The 23,369-nt window shown below is 43.5% G+C and overlaps 1 protein-coding gene across 23 annotated transcripts in view; it reads left to right on the top strand.

Annotated features, from left to right (window-relative positions):
• Window positions 1-23,369, top strand: part of FGGY (FGGY carbohydrate kinase domain containing) — a 420,837-nt gene that overhangs the window by 200,979 nt on the left and 196,489 nt on the right. For all 23 annotated transcript variants that reach the window (XR_007410823.1, XM_025427818.3, XM_025427831.2 and 20 more), the window contains one exon: window positions 7,634-7,762. Coding sequence is in view for 22 of the 23 variants with exons in the window: in XM_025427818.3 (XP_025283603.1) it covers window positions 7,634-7,762 (129 nt within the window). In the remaining variant the exon portion in view is untranslated. The remainder of the gene's footprint in view (window positions 1-7,633; window positions 7,763-23,369) is intronic.

Below are 23,369 nucleotides of genomic sequence, written 5' to 3'. Positions count from 1 at the left end.
TAGTTCAGAATATAAGACCAGGGATATAAAGATTTATAAGTGACAGTCCAAACCACAGAAGAGCTTACAAGACAAAATATTTACAAGATATAATTCAGAAGAGATATTGGATGAGAATCCCATGTCTACTGGAAGTAAGCCCTTTGAGGACAGGGAACTTCTCTGTCTTGTTCCTTAATGCATCTTCCACGTTACAGCAGTGCCTGGCACGTAGTAGGTACTCAGTAAACACTTCTGTAATAAGTAATGAATGCTGAGGATATCCTCAAGTTTTTCATTTGGTCAATAATTTATTTTTTTAAGATTTTATTTATTTATTTGACAGCGGGGGGCACAAGTAGGCAGAGTGGCAGGCAGAGGGAGGTGGAGAAGCAGACTCCCCTTTCAGCAGAGAGCCCAACACAGGGCTGGATCCCAGGACCCTGAGATCATGACTTGAGCCGAAGGCAGACACTTAACCTACTGAGCCACCTAGGTGCCCATTAGTCAATAATTTTAAGAAGAATTTAATACCTAGTTGAAATGAGGTCATTTTTAGGGGCAAATGAAGGGCAATGAACAAATTAATGTTTTAGAAGTTGTCTTTCAACAGATGGCAGAGCATGTCAGGTTTGGGTGTTTTGTTAATTTCTCTGATTGAGTGAATAGTTCTGGGTGTGTGTGACTCCTATTCAGGAGCCAATAATACCTGAGTGTTCTTCAGTCAGTCTTGTATCATTTGTGGTTCCAGAAAGCTCCCTGATTTAACCTGCCTACACAGCCATCTCTACAGAGAAATTTAGGTGCTGGGTATGGGTCAAGTCCCTAATATTGTCAGTTTTTTTAAAAGTATCAGTAGTGAGGGCAGCCTGGGTGGCTCAGTGGTTTAGCACTGCCTTCGGCCCAGGGTGTGGTCCTGGAGACATCGGGCTCCCTGCATGGAACCTCTCTCTGTGTCTGTGTGTCTGTGCCTCTCTCTCTCTCTCTCTCTCTCTCTCTCTGTGTGTCTCTCACGAATAAATAAATCTTTTTTTTAAAAAAAAGTATCAGTAGTGAATCTACTGGCTACCGTCTGTACAGGATGGTATGGTTTTTGTTTTTTGTTTGTTTGTTTTTTTTGGTTGTTTGTTTCTTTTTTTTTTTGTTTCTTTTTTGTTTTTTTTTTGTTGTTTCTTTTTTTTTTTTTTTTTTTTTTTTTTTGTGAGAGTTCATGCTTCACCAAATTTTGGAGTTGAACCAAAGTCAGACCAGATCACAACCACCTATAAAATTCCCCCACCAGCCCAGAGGATGCCTGCATGAAACAACAAACTTACACACACCACCATGTGCTCTTAAGATAACTCCAGCCTATTGCTGGAGAGTGCAAGAGTGTAATATCCTCTTTGTTCCCCCATTCCTAAACCAGATTGAAAGTGGATTCAGTCCCAGAGCACCCAGAGAGCCTCTACTGCTGGCAGGGCCAGGTGAGAGCCCTGTCCCAGCCAGTCTGGTTGGCCTCCTGACCTTGGCAAAACTGAGCAGGGACCAGGGTTGCATGCTGCCCATGCCCAGACCACTCTCTGACATTTCCAAGAAGTTGGAGCCCACTTTTCCCCTGAGTTTCATCTCCTGTTTGTAGGAATACAAACGAACTCTGAAACCTTCCAGTTAATACAATACCCCTCCTCCATCTCCTCTTCCTGGAGAGGATAACAGTTCTGTTGACCATTATAATGCATTTTCTGTCTCCCAGCAATCCACACAGTCATTAATTTCTGCTGCTGACGTCAGGAAAGAGGATTATGTGTGTGTCTGAAACTGTTCCCAAAGTGCTCATTAGTCATAGATAATTGAAAAACTGGTAGGGAAAGATTTGGTGTAATAGTAGCCCCCGCCTGTGAAGAGGGACTGCAACCACCAGATAATTGTAGGCTCTAGCTCTTGACCACTCACACTGAATCTTCCCGTCTGAATAGGAATCCAGTGGACATGAGCCCACAAACCCTTAGAGTGATTACTTTTTTATACTGCAACATGAGAGTGTGTTGATAGGGCCAGAAGCCAGCCAAATCGAGAAAATAAGTGAACTGTCCTTGGGCCTCTCCTGCCTTCAGGCTGAGGAGCAGGGTTTGGAAAAAGTGCAGTGTTCTCTTTAATTTAACTGTGCTTTCATTTTAACCTAACCTAGTTTTTTTGTTTGTTTGTTTGGTTGGTTTTTGGTTTTTTTTGTTTTTGTTTTTGTTTTTGTTTTTGTTTTTTTGCTAGTTCATTTTGATCACAAAAGAAATAAAAGCTTATGGTATAGAGGAAGCAGGGATCATACAGACAAGTGGCCTGCCCTGGGTCCCCATCCCTGCCCTGGATCCCCATCCCTGCTGTAACAATATGCTGTGTGCTTTTCTATGACTTTTCTGGAAGTATACGTGCTTGCATTTCTCTATACTCTAACAAAATTCACCAATGGGATCATACTCTAAACACTATCTGAATGCTGTCTTAACCTTTAAACTAAATTTATCTTGAACTTCCTTCCAAGTTCATACCTTAATTCTTCCTCATTCATTTTAATGGCTGTGTAGCATTTTTACTGAGTACATGTGCCCTAATTTATTTACCCCAATTTATGGGGGGAAATACCTTTAAAAAATTTACACAAGAAATGTGTGTTCAAGGTAGAAGAGTTTTAGAGAGTATAGGTTGGTCAAAAGAAAAAAAATAATAATTTCTTCATCCAGAAACAAACAATTTTCATTTCTTTTCCCCCCCAGGAATATATTTTTACAAATAGTCCATCTACCCTCTTTGTTGTTGTTCTTAAAATGAAGTCATACTCTACATAATGTTTTGCAGCCTGCATTTTTTTCAGTTGGCTTGATAGTTTTACAGATAAAAACTGTTTCCTATTCTAGCCTTTCTCCACTGAAAGCTTTATCTTCTTAAAAAACAAACTAAGTGCTCAAAGCTGTTGGCTGGCAGGGCCTCACTGCCTTAGTTGGGGCTCCTTGCCCTGCTGGAGGCCCACACTTCTCTGCTCCTCTTCAATGCTCCTTTTCCAGCATACGGATGCCTCATACTCCGTGTCCCTTTGGGGCTCCCTGCAGTGAACCACTTTTTGCTCTAATGGCATCCAGCTCCCCTGAGCATTCTAGCTCTGAAACCAGCTATCTGCCACCTGTCTTACCAGACTAGGCTCAAATGTCACCTTCATCTTGATTTCCTGCACTCCCCTGGGCCAACTCACTGTCTCTCCTCTGTGCTCCAGAAGGACCATGTACATTCCACCTGCAGAGCACTTGAGAGGCTGGGAGCCTTGATTTGCCCAGATCACTGTGTGAGCCTCTTTCATGTACACCCTAGCCCCTCAACGTTGCCACAGGTGGGCAGAAATATGCAGGCGCCACCATTGTTCTTGAAATGTTTGTTAAGATGCGTGGATAAATGCTTGAACAAAGGCTAGGAGAGACAGCCAGTGCTGAGGCTGTGAGGTCTTGATTAAGTCTGGGAAAATGAATGCTGTGATTAACTTAATTTTATGGTCAAGGAAGAGCCAAAAGGAGGATTATTTCCAGAAAAGTTGTCAAGGCGCGCTAAAGCTTGCTTCTGACAGCTCCTCTGGTCCCTCAGATGCACGCCAGGCTGATAAGCTTAAAGGACGATCTGATGGGGGTGATTTCTCAGAGATTCCCGCCTCTTCTGTCATCTTCTCTCATGCCAAGCTGTTTCTTTTTGTCTCTAAATAAACAAAGCTTCTTCCTGCTTTTGACCCAGATAGACTATTCCTGAAGACTGTGGTTCCAGTTCAAAGGAGGTTGTGAATCTTTGTGCATGTTTGTTTTCATTCCTGGACCACTGGCCTGAGGAGAAAGACTGGCTGACTGGCTTCAGTTGGTTTCTCTAGCAGCAGATGCTGAGCCAGACTTGGGGATCCAAGATGTTTCTTAGGGGTTTCCATCCATAATAGGAAGGGGAAGAGGGGAGGATTGGGCGGAGGGAGACTTAGAGCTGTAATCCAGTCACATCGCCCTGGGCCAGCCCAGCAGAGTGCTCCGGAGTGGAGTGAGTGGTGCCCATCAGAGACCTTCTGCTCCCAGTTCGCAAAGTCATCAGGCCTGGCTGCCCTGGGAAAGGGATCACCTCGGCACAGTGGCCTAGAAGGAGCTGGCAGCTGTCTGCAGACCTTACTCCCCTTACTGGGCTACAAGTCTGTCCTTAATGGGGATCCAGGTGGGGGCATCTCCCTATCTACCATACTCCCCATACTCCAGGTGCCTGCCATGACCTGTCACTTCCTGCTTCACAGAATCTCTCCTGTTGCCTGTTTCTGCCTCTCTCTTGTCCATACCTTGATGAGGGGCCTCATCTTTTCTGTTACCGAAATAGCTTCACAACTGTTCTCCCTAACTCCTCTCTGTCTTCTGCCGCAGTGCTGCCCAAGAAATCTGTAAAAGTGCACAAATCCAACCACCTCACTCCCTGGCTTTAGTACTTCTCCAGAGGCTCGCGGTTACCTTCATGTTTGAGTTCAGACACTTGTGTCTGGGTTCCAGTGCATGCTCCGTCCCCTCTTCCATCTCCAACCTTCTGTGCCCCACCCACCCCCAGCTCATGCTCCTCTTCACTCAGCCTCTTTGGCAGTCTCCCATGTTTCTTGGCCTTGACTCGAGATGCTGCCTCTGCTGAGAAGTCCGCCTGTGGTCCTCCAGAAGCCTTTCTAAACTACTGCCCAGAAGACTTAACCAGAGTACCCCATCTTTCCAATCACCCCTTTTGTCCAGAATCTTTTATTTTAATAAAAATTATACCCTTTATGTTTGTGAAGATTGGGGATGAAAGTAAAACATTTTTTTACCTCCCTATGAAAATTAACCCTTTAAAAAAAATCTGTAGGTGGAGAGCATGATTTCCAAATGTTGCTCCTTTTTACACACACATAACGTTTGTTCTAAAAGTGCTTCTTTTGGGGCACCTGGGTGATTCAGTTTGTTGAGCATCCAGACTCTTGATTTTGGCTGGGGTCCTGATCTCAGGGTCTTGAGATCAAGCCCTGCCTTGGGCTCTGTGCTTGCTGGGGAGTCTGCTTGACATTCTCTCTCACTCTGGCTGCCCCTCCCCCCACCTGCACGTACTCTTGTTTTCTAAGTAAGTAAGTAAATAAAATCTTTAAAAAAAATAAAAGCACTTGTTTTCTTCAGTCACTTAATTAAAAAAATAGATACACAAATATGTAATTTAATGATAAGAGCATAGGTTTGGTCTGTCAGAGTGGAATCCATGGCCTGTGCTCCAACACTTAGGCTATATGATTGTGGGGAGGTTACTTTCCCTTTATAAACTGACTTGCCCCATCCATATGTGCAGTGGGGACAGTAATAATATCCTTCACATGGGATTAGGAGACAATGAACTGAGAAAATGCATTGTATACCCTTAGCACAATCCCTTGCACAGAAGTACTCAGTAAAGGCAAATGCTGCTACTTACGTGCTGGATACTAGATGTAATGACGTAGTTGAGACTGTGTGTCTCTGGAGACTGTCCTCAGCGAAGGGCACTGCTCTCCTTCAGGTTTCTGCTGGCTTGGGTGTTCAAAGCAGCTGAGAAGTTCTCCTTGCTTTGTACCCCATCGTTGGAGCATCTTGGAGCACCCCATCTTCTAGACCAGGGCTATCCTGTAGAAATATAATATGAGCCACATACCTAATTTAAAATGTTTCAGTAGCCACATTGAAGTAAAAAGCAATAGGTGGAATTAATTTTAATGTATCTTTTATATAACTTAAATTATGCAAAACATCGTTTCAACATATATTTGATATAAAACTTATAACAAAATATTTTACATTCATTCTTTTCTGTACTTTTCCATACAAAGTCTTTGATATCTGATGTGTATTTGCCACTTAGTACATTTAGTGTCTGAAAATTCACACTAAATCTTCACTGTAAATATTAAGATTTCTTCAGTTAACATTGAAAAGGTCAATTTGCACACCAGAGTGGTTTCAGACATACTTAAAAGCTTTTTAGTAACTGAATTGAGTACCAGTTTTTTTTTTTTTGAGTACCAGTTTTTAAATGGAAATGAATTAAAATGAAATTAAGTGAAAAACTGAGGTCCTTGTGTTGTTTCAGCCACATTTCAAGTGCTCCGTCTGCACACACTGCGTGGCTACCATATTTGACAGTGACGCTCTAGGACGCACTGCAGTGGGGCTCCAGGCTTCTTCTGCTCACTTTCCTCAGCTAGACTTTCTTCAAATTCAATTACAGTAGAAGCTCAGTATCTAAAATGGATAAAAATGGTGTTGTGGAGGTTTTTTGTTTCTAATTAGAGGAGGCTGGTGAGCCACTCACTTTCTGCTTCCCTGAACCCCCAGTCCCACCCCACCCCCAGAAGTCCTGAGGTACCTCAGTCTACCCCTGGAGCTCTGTGGAACAGTTACCAAAGGGTGGTCATCTTAGTGCCCAGCAAACTGCTGACCCCACGTCGTTCAGAATCTTAAAATCTTGGAGCTCAGAGGGGTCTTAGCATATATGGGGGTCCACCCACACCCCCTCCTTGCAGTGCAGAAATACTTATTATACATTTCTTGGCAGGGGAAAGGCGAGGACTTAGCCTCTGCTAAGCACCTGAGAACAGATGGATTTCTTCATTCTGTTCTGACTTGCATGGCTGTCTGTGTCCTGATCTCATCTCCCTAACTAGGTTGGGGGCAAGGACTGCCTTTTACAGCACCACAGTGCCCACACAAAGCAAGACAATCAATAAATTCTTCACTGAAGGCCTGAATGCAGGAATTCAAGGTCACTTGAAATATCAGGGTCACTGCATTGCACAACTCCAAAGAACGCTATTCAGATTGTATTCTGTGGTTGTGCAAGTAGCAGGCTTGTAAAGTTTGGTTTTTTTTAAAAAAAAAAACAAGATTTTTATTCATTTATTAGAGAATGAGCGGGAACACAAGCGGGCGGGGGGGGGGTGGTAGAGGGAAAGAGAGAAGCAGGCTCCTCTCTGAGCAGGGAGCCTGACTTGAGACTGAATCCCAGGACCCTAAGATCATGACCTGAGCCAAAGGCACATGCTTAGCCGACTGAGCCACCAGACACCCTGCACCCTTGTAAAGCTTGCAAGGTTTAGACGGGGCTTGCTTTTCCACCTGAGAAAAACTTTCAAGATATTTTTTTATTGGGATAAAATAATTCCCTGCCTTTTCCCCCTCACAGGAAGGATACACGATGTAAATGTTCTCAACCTCCTTAAGAATATATGTGTATGGACATGTATGTGTGTGTGTAAGGTATGCTGATAGAGCTGCTGCTGTGTTAGGAAGTCCATTTGGAACCATTTAACCATATTAGCTTTGTCTTTAAGAGTCCACTGTGTTTATATCTTTTGGAATTTCCCACGAATGGAATCTTTCTCCAATTTGAAAGGTGCCTTCTTTTGATTTTGTAAAGTACCACAGAGCATGACCCATAGGAACCAAGGACATACACCTGAGTCACCAAATGAGCAAAAGGACTGTTCGTGGGTGCATGGTTTTTATCATCATGGGGCTGAGAAAAGGCAGAAGAGAGGGGAGGGAGCTGAGAGATACTCATAAGAAAACCCGATGTTTGCTTTTGTGTTTTTCAAACTGACGGGTGTTTGTTTTTTCTCCTGTCTACCCAGGAAACCAAGTGCTGCCTCCTGGAGCTTCTCTTGGAAATGGGCTCACACCAGAGGCAGCCAAAGACCTTGGCCTTCCTGCTGGAATTGCCGTGGCAGCTCCACTTATTGATGCACACGCGGGAGGCCTAGGTAAGCTCTCACTCTGCGTCCATGAGCAACACCAGGTTCAAACGGAATATACCTCAGAGCCGAACACAGTTCTTTTCTGTTTTTAAAGCAGGGATCAAGGGCTGGTGATTCAAGATATGGGAATGAAAAGCCTTTTTACAGTTAGGCATTTCGATAGAATTATAGAACTTTTTATCAAAGTAGAATTTATAATTTTATTAATTTCTCCATACAGAATAATAAGAAAAAATGATCTCAATCAATATCTGGATGGTTCTTTGGTTTACTGGAAATTTGAAAAAGATATGTTAACTTCCAACTAGCACATATGGTGGTAGTGTACTTATCTATACATTTTTTTCTAAAGGTACTCCAAAATCCTTACAAGTCTAATTGATTGATTTTCATAATTTTGGCTTATGTCTTATATCCAATTAGAGTGTAGTCTTTTTTTTTTTTTTTTTTATTTATTTATGATAGTCACAGAGAGAGAGAGAGAGAGAGAGGCGCAGAGACACAGGCAGAGGGAGAAGCAGGCTCCATGCACCGGGAGCCCGACGTGGGACTCGATCCCGGGTCTCCAGGATCGCGCCCTGGGCCAAAGGCAGGCGCCAAACCGCTGCGCCACCCAGGGATCCCCTTAGAGTGTAGTCTTGATTTCAACTCCGAAATAACTCTCACATGACATTCAAATGTATTCATTATTTCAAAGATCTGTTGAACACTTAACTGTGTTCTAGACATGGTGCTTCGGGGCAGTGAATTTAAAGATTTTATTTATTTGCTCATGAGGGGCACAGGGAGAGAAGCAGAGACACAGGCAGAGGGAGAAGCAGGCTCCATGCAGGGAGCCTGATGCAGGACTCGATCCCGGACCCCAGGATCACACTCTGAGCCAAAGGCAGATGCTCAACTGCTGAGCCATCCAGGTGCCCCAAGGGGACAGTGAATTTAAAACCAAACCAAACCAAGGTGTCTCTTACACAAGTTTTAATAGGAAGGTGGACAGTAAGACAGAGGTTACAGTCAAATGTAATGACTCTCTCCTCTATATCCTTAATGCTGTTTTTCTTTCCTTTTTCTTTCTTTCTTTCCTTCTTCCTTCCTTTCTTTTCTCTTTTCTTTTTTCTTTTTTTTTTTGGTTCTCATTCTCAATATCTCTTACTTCCATTATAACCATGTTTTTCCCTAGCCTTTCTTTCTAACAGTGATGTTATTGTTGTTTTAATGGTGGTTAAGACTTCATGCAATCTGTAGGTCATGTGTAAAGTGTAGTAGGTCATGACCACTGGGTTTTCAGAATAGATTCAACTGGAGTAGAAAACATCAGAGCACATGTCACATAATAAGGGTAAATAAACACTGTTTTTATGGAACTTATGTTTATATTTTATGTGTAGTGTATGTACACACTGACCCATGATGAAAATGAATTTTTTACTATGGATCATAGTCAAAGAAATTTTGAACTCTATTCTATTCCGTGCTTCATATCAGAGCCTAGAGGTATCTTTGAAATACTTACATTGACTTGTGCTCCGAGAAGCCAGTCTGTGTAAACACATGTGTATTTCTCTTCCCAGATTGACCGATCAGTCCTCTACTTCTCCCACGGGCTAACTTCTACTCTAATTTGAAAATCATAGCAGACATTTTGTTCTCTGCATAGCCTTCTGTGGAGCACTCAGATTTATTGTAAAAATCTCTAAGTTGTGCTTCTTTCACCACTTTTACCTACCCCTCATGGAGAAATGATCACATTGGGTTGTAATTACTGATTTATCTGCTTGTCTTTTCTAATGGACTATGAGCTCCTTGAGGGCATTATATTATTATTCTTGTATTACAAGCCCTGGACCAGGTTCCTGTAGGTGTTTGATAAATTTATTAAATGAATACAGTCACATTAAGGCAAGAATAAGATGAAATGGCCTTAACCTGTAGAGTGGAAGTTTGTGTTTTCTGATGCAGCAGTATCCTGTGAAAATAAAAGTATCTGGTTCTTCTACATAGTCCATGGACTTCCAGACAGTGCAGCACTCATCAGTCTACAAATGTGTCTTTCTTGTTCATCTTTGTGTGTTCAGGATCTAACACAATGCCTGAGAAACTGTAAACAGCCAGTAATACATGCGGGTTGGTTGAATGGTAGATAATACTGAGTATAGGCAAGGGTGTTTCCCTCACTTTTCAATGAGAGCAATGTGTGCTTTTGATTAGAATGACATGATTTTGGTTTCAGAGAGCAGGCACAGAAAGAACTTGTGGTCTAGATAGACAACGAGTTTTCCTGTCCCCTAGTAATCCTGGCATCCTGTACCATGTTTGAAGCCAGGGAATCCTTTTCCATCATGCTTCTTCTTCAGTGATCATGCTCTTTCCCACCCACCCCCACCTGGGTGCCAAGAACTAGGCTTGGACCTCTACGTGCTGAAACAAAGGCTGCACCTATAGAGGCTCTGGGACTCCTGTTAGTTTCCCAGACCTCCTGGAGGGATGGCCCAAAGCACCTATTTTCACTTCTTTGCTGCACACGGTGAGGCACCTGCTAACTTGTAGACACTCAGAAAGTGGTTTGAATTGCCCTGGGAGGAATCCAGGCCATTACAGGACCCCACCCCCCCAGCCGAATCACCACCTCTTTTCCTAAATCAGAGATGTTCAGTGACAGGAATTTTACCCCTCGAAGCTTTGGCTGAGGCTTTTTGTTCTTTTTTTTTTTTTTTTAAGGTTTTATTTATTTATTCATGAGAGACACAGAGACAGAGAGAGAGGCAGAGACACAGGCAGAGGGAGAAGCAGGCTCCATGCAGGGAGCCTGACGTGGGACTCTATCCGGGGTCTCCAGGATTACCCCGGGCTGAAGATGGCCCTAAACCGCTGAGCCACCTGGGCTGCCCTTTTTGTTCTTTTTAATGGTCTTCAGTTAGTGAGTTTCCCTTGTATTTTCCAAAAGTAAGTCCTTGACGTGGCAAGGTAGAATGAGGGCCTCAGATTCATAAAGGGTGGAGCGTAGGGGCTGGTGGTGGCTGGGAAGGGCTTCTCTTGGCAACTGTGAGACAATCATGATCCTGTTGTTTTGTTTTGTTTTTTTCATGATCGTGATTTTGACCAAGTTTTATCCTTCATGTACTTTCCGATTCTTCCTCCTCTCCCCTTACAACTAATTCAGGACTAGGGTGTCTCGGGAAGAGAGGAGTCCTGGAACAGATGTTTCCTCTCACTGCTCTCCCTGCCTGTGCCCTCTGCAGCCCTGAGAGCCTTGGGAAGATCATCCACCATCCAGCTGCATAATCCCTAAGGATAGATTCTCTCTCTCTAATAAATAAATAAAATCTTTTTTTAAAAAAATTGGGCTCCTGGGTGGCTCAATCAGTTCAGCGTCTACCTTCAGCTCAGGTCATGACGCCAGGGTCCTGCTTCTCCCTCTCCCTCTGCCCCTCTGCTTGCTCATACTCTCTCTCTCTCTCTCTCTCTCTCTCTCAAATCAATAAATAAAATCTTTAAAAGAAAGCTGATGCTGTAAGTAGGTAAAGCAGCTGGTGCAGCAGCTGGCACATAGTAGGCACATTATTACGAGGCATCTCTGGTTTTCTCACTCCAGAATCACAATGCCTGACGTAAAGTAAGAGCTTCTACGTTGGGAGTTCTCTGAGTTAACTATTGTAGGAAGTGTTCTAGGACTGTCTAAGACTGTCTCTGTCTTCCTTTTGGATAGGCAGTTGGAGAACTTCAGGCTTCTGGGCTCTATCTGCCTTGCCCCAGATGTGCCCTGATTCTCCTTGCCTGGCACTTGGTCACAGAATGCAGGATTCACTGCTCTAGATTCTGTACAGTTTGAAGTGAGAAAGCAGTCTCAGGAAAGGGGTAGATGAACTCCATGCTAAGAAATTACTGGATGTTGGGCTATGAGCCCAGCTTTGGAGATGAGAATCGGAGGCCATGCGAGCCTCCTGCAAACAGGCCCTGACAGTTACAGCCTCTCCAAGTGCTGACCCGGCATGACCTACACTGGACCCTACATTCTGGCTGGGAGGAGGGGTCGGCGCTCTGCTTTGGAGAAATCTCCCTGGGCTCTCATTCTCAAGGGAGCCTGGGACAGAAGGATAAAGATCAAAGAGGCAAGTAAAATTCAACCCATGCTTTTTCCCATTCTGGAAAAAGAGGAAGAAGGACTTTGTGGGAATAAAAATCAAAGATTAAAGAACATTTTGTTCGTAAGGTGCTGGTTAGTAAGTTCTCCAGCGGCCAGCCAGAAGATAGGAGCCGCTTTGTTTGCTCTTTGTGGGGGTGGTTCTGGCCAGGGCTCCTGCTGCTGATATTTTTCTAGCTTATAAAAATAGTGTTAACTTTGTTCCAGGTCTGTTCTTGGCTTCAGCACCCCTGCTGTCCTGAAAGGCAATAACAACCCGATTTCTGTCTCAGGCTCCCTTCTCTCGGTTGTTCTAAACTGATGAGATAAACTCCTGATTATCCCCCAAATCTTGACTCTGGTGCCACCTCTTCTGGGAGCCTTCCCTGACTCCCTCAAGCTGACGTAAACCCTCCTTCCTCTGATCCTGTGTATCTTGGACTTGCTTCCCTTTGCCTGTGCATGTCACCCAGTCTTGTGTGTGCATCCTGGTCTCATTTACTAATCGTAAGCTCTTTGAGCAAAAGTACTGTGTCATGTCACCCTTACATCCCGGTAGCCTGCACAGTGCTTTGCAGAGGGAGGACCCTGAACACATGCATGTATAGTGAATGAGTGAATGAAGCGAATGAGTGCATCTCCTCCATGAGGGATAGATGCTACAACTGAGGGGGGGCGGGTAGAGAATAGCCTCGCATTACAGAGGCAGTTTATCCCTACCTAGTAGGTGTACCTGGCTCAGTTCTCCAAGAAGCAGAAGAGTTGGGTTTGGGGGCCTCTCCGATCTGCTCCTGGATGTCTGGAAATTGGTGTCCCATCATGTTAGCAGGTGTTGGCTAAGCACATACTTTGAGTCTAGGTCTAGCATTGCTCTTGGCTTCCAGATACTGGATTCTTTGCCAGGTGTTGAATTGGCAAAAATCTGAGTTGCAGAGTCAAACCAGAATGAGGATAATTGAATTCCTTCCCTCCCTCCCTTTCTTCCATTCTTGTTTTTTTTTTTTTTTTTTTTTTTTTTCTCAATAGCAGAAGCATTGGTTTAACTAGTTTTATAAAAAGAGCTTCTGGTCTCTGCCCTCCTACAGCAACACATAGTTTATTCCAGTGGGCAGTAAAACTTGTCCGCTGCTTATCTTTCCATTTTCAATGGTCTAGAAGCAGTGCTGATTCTCAGTGCAACTTTATACATACTATTATCTTGTTCCCACTTATCAAATGAAACAATGAGACTCACAAAGATACCTGACTTGCCGAGAGCCACACAGTTAGTAAGCGATAAATCATTTGAATCTATGCCTTCTGGTTCCAGAGCTCACATATTCTAATTGCTGTATGCAATGGCATATCAATTAAAGTGTAATCTGGTCTACTCTTGAAGTTGACCCTAAAAAATATCATTTTAGGGCATCTGGGTGGCTCAGTCGGTTAAGTGTCTGCCTTTGGCTCAGGTTATGATCCCAGAGTCCAGAGATCAAGCCACACATTGGACTCCCTGCTCACTGGGGAGTCTTTTTCTCCCTCTGCTCCCTAACCTGCTCATGCACACACACACACTCTCTCTCTCTCTCTCTTTCTCTCTCTCTCTCTCTCTCAAATAAATAAATTCTTAATAAAATATATCATTTTATTGATATATTTATCATTTATTGATACCCAACTACTAGGGATGGGAGTGTCAGGTGAATATGAGAGAGAATTGGACTTCTGGGAATTTATGGTCTAGTAGTGAAAATAAACATGGAATAAACAATGACAGTTATATATACCAAGTGTGGAGAGCTTCAGAAAAGCATAGAATATGCCCCAAATTGAGACTCAAAGAAGTATAAAAGGATCCCTAGAGGACGTGGTGTCTGGCAATATAACTGTGACATTTCTTGCCCCGTTATGGCTTCTGGGTAAAGCAGAGCTTATTTACTCATTGTAACTTTTTTTTTTTTTTTTTTTTTTTTTTTTTTTTTTTTTTTTTTTTTTTTTTATGATAGTCACAGAGAGAGAGAGAGAGGCACAGAGACACAGGCAGAGGGAGAAGCAGGCTCCATGCACCGGGAGCCTGATGTGGGATTCAATCCCGGGTCTCCAGGATCACGCCCTGGGCCAAAGGCAGGCGCCAAACTGCTGCGCCACCCAGGGATCCCTCATTGTAACTTTTTAACATCAGTTAGGCTTTATTCTTGATCATAATACCAACAATGACAACATCAGCATCAAATTAATAAAAATAAATATTAGGACCACTACTCTTATTGGCACCTCTACCATTATGACCATTCTTCCTTGCCTTCTCTGGGCCAAATGCTCTATCTGACCCTTTACCTACTTTATCTCTTGTCTTTCACAATAATTCTACTAAGTAGAGGTGATTTCCTGTCTTACACATGAAGAAATTGAAGACCAAAGCAGAACACTTCCATAATCCCATAACTCATGTCATGACAAGATTTGATCTTGTGTTTGACTCGATCCAAAGCTCATCTTCTGTTTCTCTAAATCAGTGGTCCTCAATCAGGGGTGATTTTAACCCCACCCTGGGGGACACTGGGCCACATCTAGAGACAGCTTTTGATTGTCCGACTGCCATGTGGTGGGTAGAGGCCAGGGATACTGCTAAACATCCTGCATTATTCAGGATGGCCCCTACAGCAAATAACAACCCAGCCTCCAACATCAGTAGAGCTGAGGACAGAGATGCCTGCTATAGACTGAAACGTCCTCAGCAATATTATTTCTCTGTACCATTTTATTTCTGTGGTAGCCAAAAAATAACCCAAAATAAGGGTTTTGCTAATTAATAGATTGTTACTAGATTTATATTTTGTGCAGTTAACTCTTAGGCAAAAAAATAGCTAGGAGGTAAGAAGACAAAAGTGAGAGTGAAGAGTGGGGAGGGGGAGGACAAGAGGATTCCTTCCCAATCTGTCTCCCTGAGAGGCAGGCCTGCACCAGATCTTCCATCCTCCTGTCTGCACATCACTCACCTCCTGCCCCCTTGCCTTTTTTCCTCCTGCTGCTTGCTCTGGTTGGGGTGGCCTCTCCTCGTCACCTGGACAGTCCTACTCAGGACAGCACACAGTGTAATGTGTTACTTCCTCCAAAGCTAACCCCGCTCTTGGAAAAAAATGAATCCCTCTCCATTTGCAACATTTTGCCTCTATTTCAGTGTCATACCCCCTCTCTAGTCATGCTCACCTTTGTACGCCCGTCATCCATCATAGAGCGCACAATGCTAAGTAAATCAGTGAGCTGATGAACATAATAACCATGAGGGGATTTGGAAAGATCAAAACACAAAGGTCGTTAAATGGAAGAGGGGGAGCCTTTAAAAACATAGAGGCTTGTAGGCTCTACCCCTACCATGGATTCCGAGCCTGAATGTCCGGGGGGGATCCGGGAAGCCAGTTATGAGGTGGAAGGTGTCACCTGGTACCCAGAGGGGATAGCGTGTGGGACAAGTTGGCTCTGGGCAGCTGCCGAGGAGACAGATCAGACCAAACCAGAGCTGTGCTGAGGAGCCCAGGGCCCAGGCCCAGGCCCAGGACTAGCCAGGAGGGAGCCCATCCCGTGTGAAAGAGAAGGTGGATCCAGGAGGTAGACAATCTGTAAGAAATGGAGGGAGAGAGAAAAGCAGATAAAGTCATGCTGGGGAATCTGGAAGGAGAAAAGCCGTGTCAGTGCCTGAGCAGATAGAGCGAGGGCAGCTCTGGGAGTTCTTGGATGGGAATCAGAGTGGGGAGGAGGAATTTGGTAATGTGAGTTTGGAGTTTATTGTTTTAAGTTGAGGTTTGGGTTAATGAGAACCACCACTGGCTGGGACCTTAGCAGCTGCAGGCATGGTGAGGGGCAGAGGGATGGGGAGGGCAGGGAAGGATAGCTTTGGGTTCTTGTCCCCAGGCCCTGAGGCTCTCTCGGAGGGCTGTGTTGCCCTGGGCTGCAGGAAACAGTGGCCTCAGCTGGGAGACCAGTCTTTCCCTCTGGGTCAGAAAGTGGGGAGGACTGTGGGGCCTTGGGGCTACAGCCAGCTCTCCCTATCCTGCCCCTCTTGTGCCACACGACTCAGGATATACAGCCACTGCTCGGAAATGGCAGCATCTTCAGTTATTGACTCACTCCTGTGGATAACAGGCAATCGTAGGCTTTGAACCGAAAGGTGACTCCAAGATTTTTGATCTCAGATCCTTCAAATTGCAGGTGAGAAAACCGAGGCCCAGAAAACCAGTGAGTCATCCGAGGTCACCCCAGCAAGTTCCTGGCAGACTTGAAGTTAGAAACTGGGCCCTCCTAATTCATCTGTCAGTGCCTCTTCCCCTGTTAGGCTGCACTGTCTCCACAGCAGGAAGAAGGAATGATTCCATGTGTCGAGGGCTCTTACTAGACCAGGAAAAGAATGGGTGTATTCACACTGTGTGCACATATGTGTGCATATATCCATACACAGCTGTATACACATAGCATGTGACACATACGCTCGTGTATGCGTGTGTGTACATCCATGCATGTGTGTGTATTGTACATGTGTGTATATATTAGTTCACTTAATGCTACAGTGTTATGGAAGGCTGTTAAATAAGTCAGCCGGCTGTTCTAAGCCACGTATGAACAAGTTGCTTTGTTTCGCTGTCACAACCAGTAATAAGTCTCCGTCAAAAGCTGGTAATAATAAAAACACCTGGTATTCGGGTTCCTTGTGAAGAGCTCAAAGTAGTTATTTTTATTTCACCTACCACTTAATAAACACCTACTCTGTGCCAAGTGTTGCGCTCACCGCTTTCATAGCACCATCGGCTCCCAGCCTCACTGTGAGCTACCACTGTTTTCTGAATTTAACATAAGGAAATCACAGTGCAATAACTTACTCAAAGGGACATTTTAATAAATGCTAAAGTTGGGTTCTAGGTCCAAGGCTTTCTGACTTCAGGGCCTATGAGTTTTCTCCTACCTGCCCTGGTTTTCTTATGGGTAGCCTATACTTAGACCAACATGAATATCTGGAACAAAAGATAGAGTTTCTGTTTAACCTTCTTCTGGACAGGTGTGTTTCTAGATCCATTTTGTGGTTGAGAAAATTGAGGCCCAGAGTAGGGATATGACTGAATAATGAATATTTAAAGTGGCATAGGTTTCTGGGACTCTGTTAGTCTTGGCTAACCAGACCATCCTTGCCATTTTTTTTTTTTTTTTTTTTTGCTGTCAGTCCAGGCTGACTAGACCATCTTTGACATTTTTTTGCTGCATCCTGGGGAGATCAGTATCATTGAAGAGGATATTAATTCTGTTAACTTTGTTGATTAATGTAAATATTAATCTGATCTGTGTGTAACTTGCCATTTTGAAACCACCACCTGGTATTTTTTGCCTTCTTTAATCATTGAGCCAGTGGTCACCCTGGAAGTGAAAGGATTTGCCTAAGGTTATATGGTCAGGAAGGGTTGGATCTGGGGCCCCGACCCTCATCGGTGGATTTCTTCCTGTGGCTTCCCATTGGCTTTGGTGCAGCCTTTGCATCAAACAAGGGAGCAAGTGCTACCTAGTAAATAGTGCAGAATGTCTTGACCCAACAAGAGTGCCTGTGCCCACAGCCCCCAGTTATAGGCAGATCTCTACCAACTCATTAGCTCCAGGACTTTATGTGGTTGTCAGAAGTTTCCATTTGTTCTCTCGTATTAATAGATGACTGAAAAGATGAGTTGCTGTTTTCCTTTGCTGATCTTGGGAACAAAAACAACACACAGAGAGCCTAGCCCCAGGTTCTGCCTCTGCCAGCCACCTGTTGGGAGGAGTTCCCATTCCAAGTTCTAAGGTGGAAGACTACTAGAAGAGTGTGTGTTGGGGGCCTGGTGTCTAATACTGCACTTGCGTCACTGGTGACAAAAGTAGGCTTACCCCAAAGGTCCACGGATTTTCATGGCATGGGAACTGAACACATGGTGCTTCCCATCCACATGATATTTCTGAGTACCAGTATTTACTTTAGGGCTTGCACATCAGCAGCTGTTGGTGGGAAAATGCACATGTCCAGCTATCACCCCTCGGTGGCAGCCTCACATCTGAACTGCTGGTTGCTTCCTTACCATCGGTCCATAGGCCTGGTTAATTTCCTCCCTCCAGTTTTCTATTAGCCATGCATTTGTAGAAGTAAGTATAAAGAGTGAAGAGAAATGATTTTTGACTTCCCCACACTGGGGATTTATCCTGAGGATTGCCTCATAGCACCCTGCCATCAGTGTCGATGTCTGGAAAAACTAAGAAGGAAAATTTCTTGGACTATAGAATATTTACAGTAGTCTCTAGTTGTACCATTCAACAGCATAGCCCCCACCCCACCTTTCCATAACTCTAATCTTTATCATGCTCTGGACTGTGACTCTGAGGTCAGGATTTGGCTTCTGAAGGGGCACCTCGGTGGCCAGTCGGTTGAGCGTCTGACTCTTGGTTTCGGCTCAGGTCATGATCTCAGGGTTGTGAGATCGGGTCCCATGTCAGGCTCCATGTTCAGTACAGAGTCTGCTTGAGATTTTCTCTCCTTCTCCCTCTGCCCCTCCTGCTCATGCTCTATCTAAAATAAATATATCTTTTTTAAAAATGAGAGAGAATTTGGCTTCTGAGGACAAATGAAATGAAAATGAAAGATCTAGAGGAAACCTGACTCAGTAGTTAAGAACACATAACTGATTCAAATCCTGGTTCCCCTTGCTGTCTGTCTGTGTGACCTTGGGAAGTCACGTGGCATGTTGTGCCTCACTTTTTCCAACTGTGTAATGGAAAGAATAGTAGTACCTACCTCACAGAGTCACTTTGGGAGTAAATGAGCTCATGTTGACAAAGTACTTAGAATACTGTGTGACAGTACTGTGTATATTTAGCTGTGATTAATGTGATCTCAACAAATTTGCAGAATGAATGATAGCTGTGGGCAAGAGAAATTCAAAGGTTCATTCCTTTATTTAACAAATATATAGTATCTTCCTTTTATGTGTCAGGCATCATCATAGGTGTTTTGGATATAGTGGTGAACAAAGATAAGTTCCTACTCTCATAGAGCTTTTATCCTGCTGGGGGAGTTCCTAAACCCCTTTATAAACATGCATGTGCATATTTTTATATGTTGCATGCACACATACCTGTGCATGCACGTGTGTTCGTACACATGTGCATATGTTTGTTATATATCTGTATACACATGTATTGTGCATATGTATGAACATGTGTCTATGCACATGTTCATAAATGTGTCTATGTGAATATGTTTGTGTTTCATGCATATATATGTAGGTGTACAAGTGTTTGTGTCTATACATGTGTCTGTTTACGTGTGTGTACTTTGTACATGTGTATATATGTGTTTATGTGAGTGTGTGCAAGCATGTGTATATATCGGGCACTGCCAAGTATTGTGAAGAGATGGTTTATGCAAAGTGATGGAAAGTATCAAGAGTTGCTACCAGTACAAAGTTTAGTCCAGAGTGGTGACATTTGGGGAAACAGACCTCAGTATAGTGAGGGAGCATTTCAGGGTATAAGAAAGAAGGTACAGACGAATTCAATTAGCAAATATATGTTGGGCTGATGCTTGGCCTCAGCTATTACCATGGGCATGTGGGATACCAGGGTGCTGATGACTCAGTCCTTTCTCTGGAGGAGTTCAGCAGCTAGTGGGGAGACAGAAGCCATGAAGCAGACTCCTCTGGAGTTCCCAGCTTTTCCACTTAGTAGCAAGTGACTTAACTGCTCTGTGTCTCAGACTTCTCTTTTGTAAATGGGGATCATGATGGTGCCTCCTTGGGTGGTTATATAGATGCTTTCTCCTGACACATGAGAGTGCTCATCCCAGTGTTAGCTCTTCCCAGTCGGAAGCTCAGTTATAAAAGTCCCTGAATTCCAAGCCAAGGAGTTTGGGTGCTACAATTAAGTCGGATCAACCCTTAACTATTCAAATAGCCTCTTCAGCACTGATTGTCATATGAAAACTATGTCAAGTGTTCTACAGCAAGCATTTGCCTTTGAGAGGGCAGCTATGGTTTTTAATACCAATGGGTGATACTCCAAAAGAACAGTATGACCAGGAATAAAGATACCATCTCATTTTAAGCTTAGAGCAAAAGCTTACATCAACAGAATTAAGCAGATATGTATTTTGCCAGACTCTGGGGATTCAGAAATGACCCACTCACTGCCAGTACTTTGCGCTCTACCTTTGCAACTTCTCTTACCCCAACCTGCAGAATGGTAGCTGGAAGGGAAACTTTATTCCCCATCTCTGACTTCTCCATCTCAAGGCGATTGTTCCTTCTTCCACTGGGTCCAAGGCCAGGCAGTGCTACTTTTCACTGTCTCATACCTCCTCTGATATCTGCCACTGGGTTTTGTGCAAGGAATTTTATCTTTACTCCTTTCTCTTCACTTTGTTATCTCTTCTCTGGCTTCAGATCCAAACAGAGAAAGTGCAAAGTTTGTCTGCGTTCACTGAAGTCTGAACTGGCAGAAATTCTCCCAGATCCCTAAGATGTTCTGTGCCCATACGTCTCAATATTCCATGCTCAGTTTGTTGGTAGCAAGACAGTCATTCCCACATGACTTCTCTGTTCCCATTTTAGTTAGCAAATATTGTTTACTGGAGATAGAGAATGGAAAATATATGGAGAAGTGACTTGAAAGAATGGGTTATTTAGGTTGTTTCCAATCATTTGTAGAAAATTGAATTCACACACACACACAAAAAAATTTGAATTCACAAGGCAGTAATCCAAATCCAAAAAAAAAAGTATTTTAATTTAAACTTAGAATGATTTATGGATGTTTTTTAAAAAGTATCTGACTTCTGTCCATATTTGCTTTTCAAGCTTGAGTATGTATAGTCACCCTAGGAACAAGTTAGAGTACAGATTTCCCCACACCCAGCACCACTACCACTACCGAATCTGCTCAGCAGGTTCCCCTGGGGATGAAGGACTTTACGACTAGTATCTTAAAAGACAGCCTGAAGGGCAGCCTCGACTCCAGTTGGTTGTGTATCTTCCTGTATAATCCAAGAAAAACAAAATGAAATCCAGGCTCTAATGGAAAGAGTACATTTTAAAATTTTTCTTTCAACAGCAGAGCAATGAAGAGCTCTTGGTCTGGTATACTTACCACCAGCGAGGCATTATCTAAGTACTCACCTAGACAATACTTAGTATGGACCCAAGCTTGTAGCTCGTGCATTCTTACCGCTGCATTCTTACCCTCCCATACAAAGTGAAAGATCGACTTGACCTAGGCTCTGGTAGTGAGTCTGGTGGAATTTTGAGACCCTTGGTCTGTCCGACTCTAGGTCTTCCCTTCTTACCATCATATAGTTTTACCCAAGCCTGTGTTAACTGAGCTAGCCCCTAGTTATTTTTAACTTTTTTATTTACAAATGTTTCTTAAATTTTTAAATAATTTTTCAAAATGCCGGTGTTTTTTAAATTTTTAAAATTTAAATGTTTTTTTAAAAAATTTTAATGTTCTTACATTTTTTTTAAAAAATTATGTTTTGAAAATGTTTCTAATATTTTTTAAAACCGAAAACATGGGAAATCTTTGAATCAAATGGACAGGTCTAGGGAAAGCATAGGCTCTTACATTTTGTGTTAGTAGGATGGTTTGGGTTATTGATCTGTATTGCTGCCAGCCCCTGGGCTGACTTTAGCTTCTGGATTTAAGTTTATCAACCTGTGACACCCCCACTGTGAAGCCTTGAGGGGGGACTCCCTGCAGGATCAGTAATAGAAGAAAAAGCCTTACATGCCTTCTAGAATCAGGCCTCTCACAGCTGAAAGTTGTAAAGAAAAACCCACACAACTCCTTTCTGTGAAATATATTAAATATGCCCGAATAATGTGGCTCTTGATCATGCACTGTCTGCATTACTGTGCTGTGACATGATTGCCCAGCCTAATGCATGTGGCCAAACCATTCTTCCCCCTGCATCTCTCTGTCATTACAGGTAATGCACAGACAATCACACTCAAACACTTAAAAAGATGGGTGCATTACTGTCTGCCCTACTTAGACTGTGAGCTTCTTGTGGGCAGCAAAATCTGGTCCTATTCTTCTTTGTAGCTTCAGACCCCAGTATTTAACTCAGCAAGTGAATGATTATATACAGTAGTTAATGGGTTTGTTTATAAACAACATGCTAAGCACTGTACTAGTTACTGTGGTGAAGACAGTGATTTAATAAGATGGAGCTAACATGTGGACCAGGTCGTACAGAGATTTGAAAAAGGGAGAAGTCTCAGTTGAAACAGTAGTAAGGCCTGGGAAAGACAGAGATACTCTGGCATTCATTGATGACTTCAGCGTGACAGTTACGTGTGCTGGATGTCTCCACATGTCATCTTGACATCAACTCCCGCAGCTGGCTCCAGGTCCCACAACTAGCAATAATAACCCCCTGAGCATCAGCTACCGTGCTCCTTCAGGGACATGGGAGGTGTCAACCTTAAAAATAAAACAACCAGTTATCTTACTAGGAGGATGAGTTTATTCAGGAAGAGCAGAGGAATTGCAATTTGGGACAAGTTAACATGGTGAACCATTGACAAGTCTGGAGAACAAAGGGGAGGAGCTTGTGTTTGTAGCAGGAGGGAGACAAGTTGGGAGGGTTGTTTTGAACAAAAGTTCACTGAAGAAGAATAAGAGTTCAAAGTGTGGCAGTTTCTCATTGACTATTAAGTGGTGATTAGTGTGTCATTGCTAGAGCAGGGAGGGATCTTCCTACTTTTTCTTATAATCAGGAGATGGAATTCCCATGCGAAAATAAATGTCTTCTCTTGCAGAATAATTCTTTTTCTTCCTTCTTTCTGCTGGTGATGCCAGAATGAGAGCTCCTCCTGCAGGGCTGCCCAACTCCATTTTTAATGGCATTTCCTTTACTTTCAGATGAGTAGCTTTGTTTTTTTTTTTTTTTTTTTTAAATTTTTATTTATTTATGATAGTCACACAGAGAGAAAGAGAGAGAGGCAGAGACACAGGCAGAGGGAGAAGCAGGCTCCACGCACCAGGAGCCCGATGTGGGATTCGATCCCGGGTCTCCAGGATCGCGCCCTGGGCCAAAGGCAGGCGCCAAACCGCTACGCCACCCAGGGATCCCTCAGATGAGTAGCTTTGAACTGAACTTAAGACAATAGGTATTTTTTCCACTGGATGTGATGAAATGTTGCATATTCTGAATAGAGCATAACGCAAGTAAGGGCACACAGGGTTGGGAAATGATAAGCTTCTCAATTTGGCCCAAATCTCTGAGGTCCAACAGGGATTCCTAGAATGTGGGGCTATAAACATCAATTAGTGGGCACAGGTTGGCAGTCCTGGAGCACCATGTTGAAACGTCTGTGCTCCTCCCTCTTTCCCCAGGCACTGGCAAGCCATTGAAGGAGCATTTACCTAAGTCACTGCCAGCAGGGTTTTGTGTAGTTCTATACACACTAGTTGGGGGAGAGGAAAGAGTGGTGGAGAAGGGGTAGCCTGCAACAA

This window comes from Canis lupus, chromosome 5, assembly GCF_003254725.2.
Source record: "Canis lupus dingo isolate Sandy chromosome 5, ASM325472v2, whole genome shotgun sequence".
Classification (NCBI taxonomy): Eukaryota; Metazoa; Chordata; class Mammalia; order Carnivora; family Canidae; genus Canis; species Canis lupus.
The sequence above is the reverse complement of the archived record's forward strand: the minus strand, read 5'-3'. Positions and strand labels throughout refer to the sequence as shown.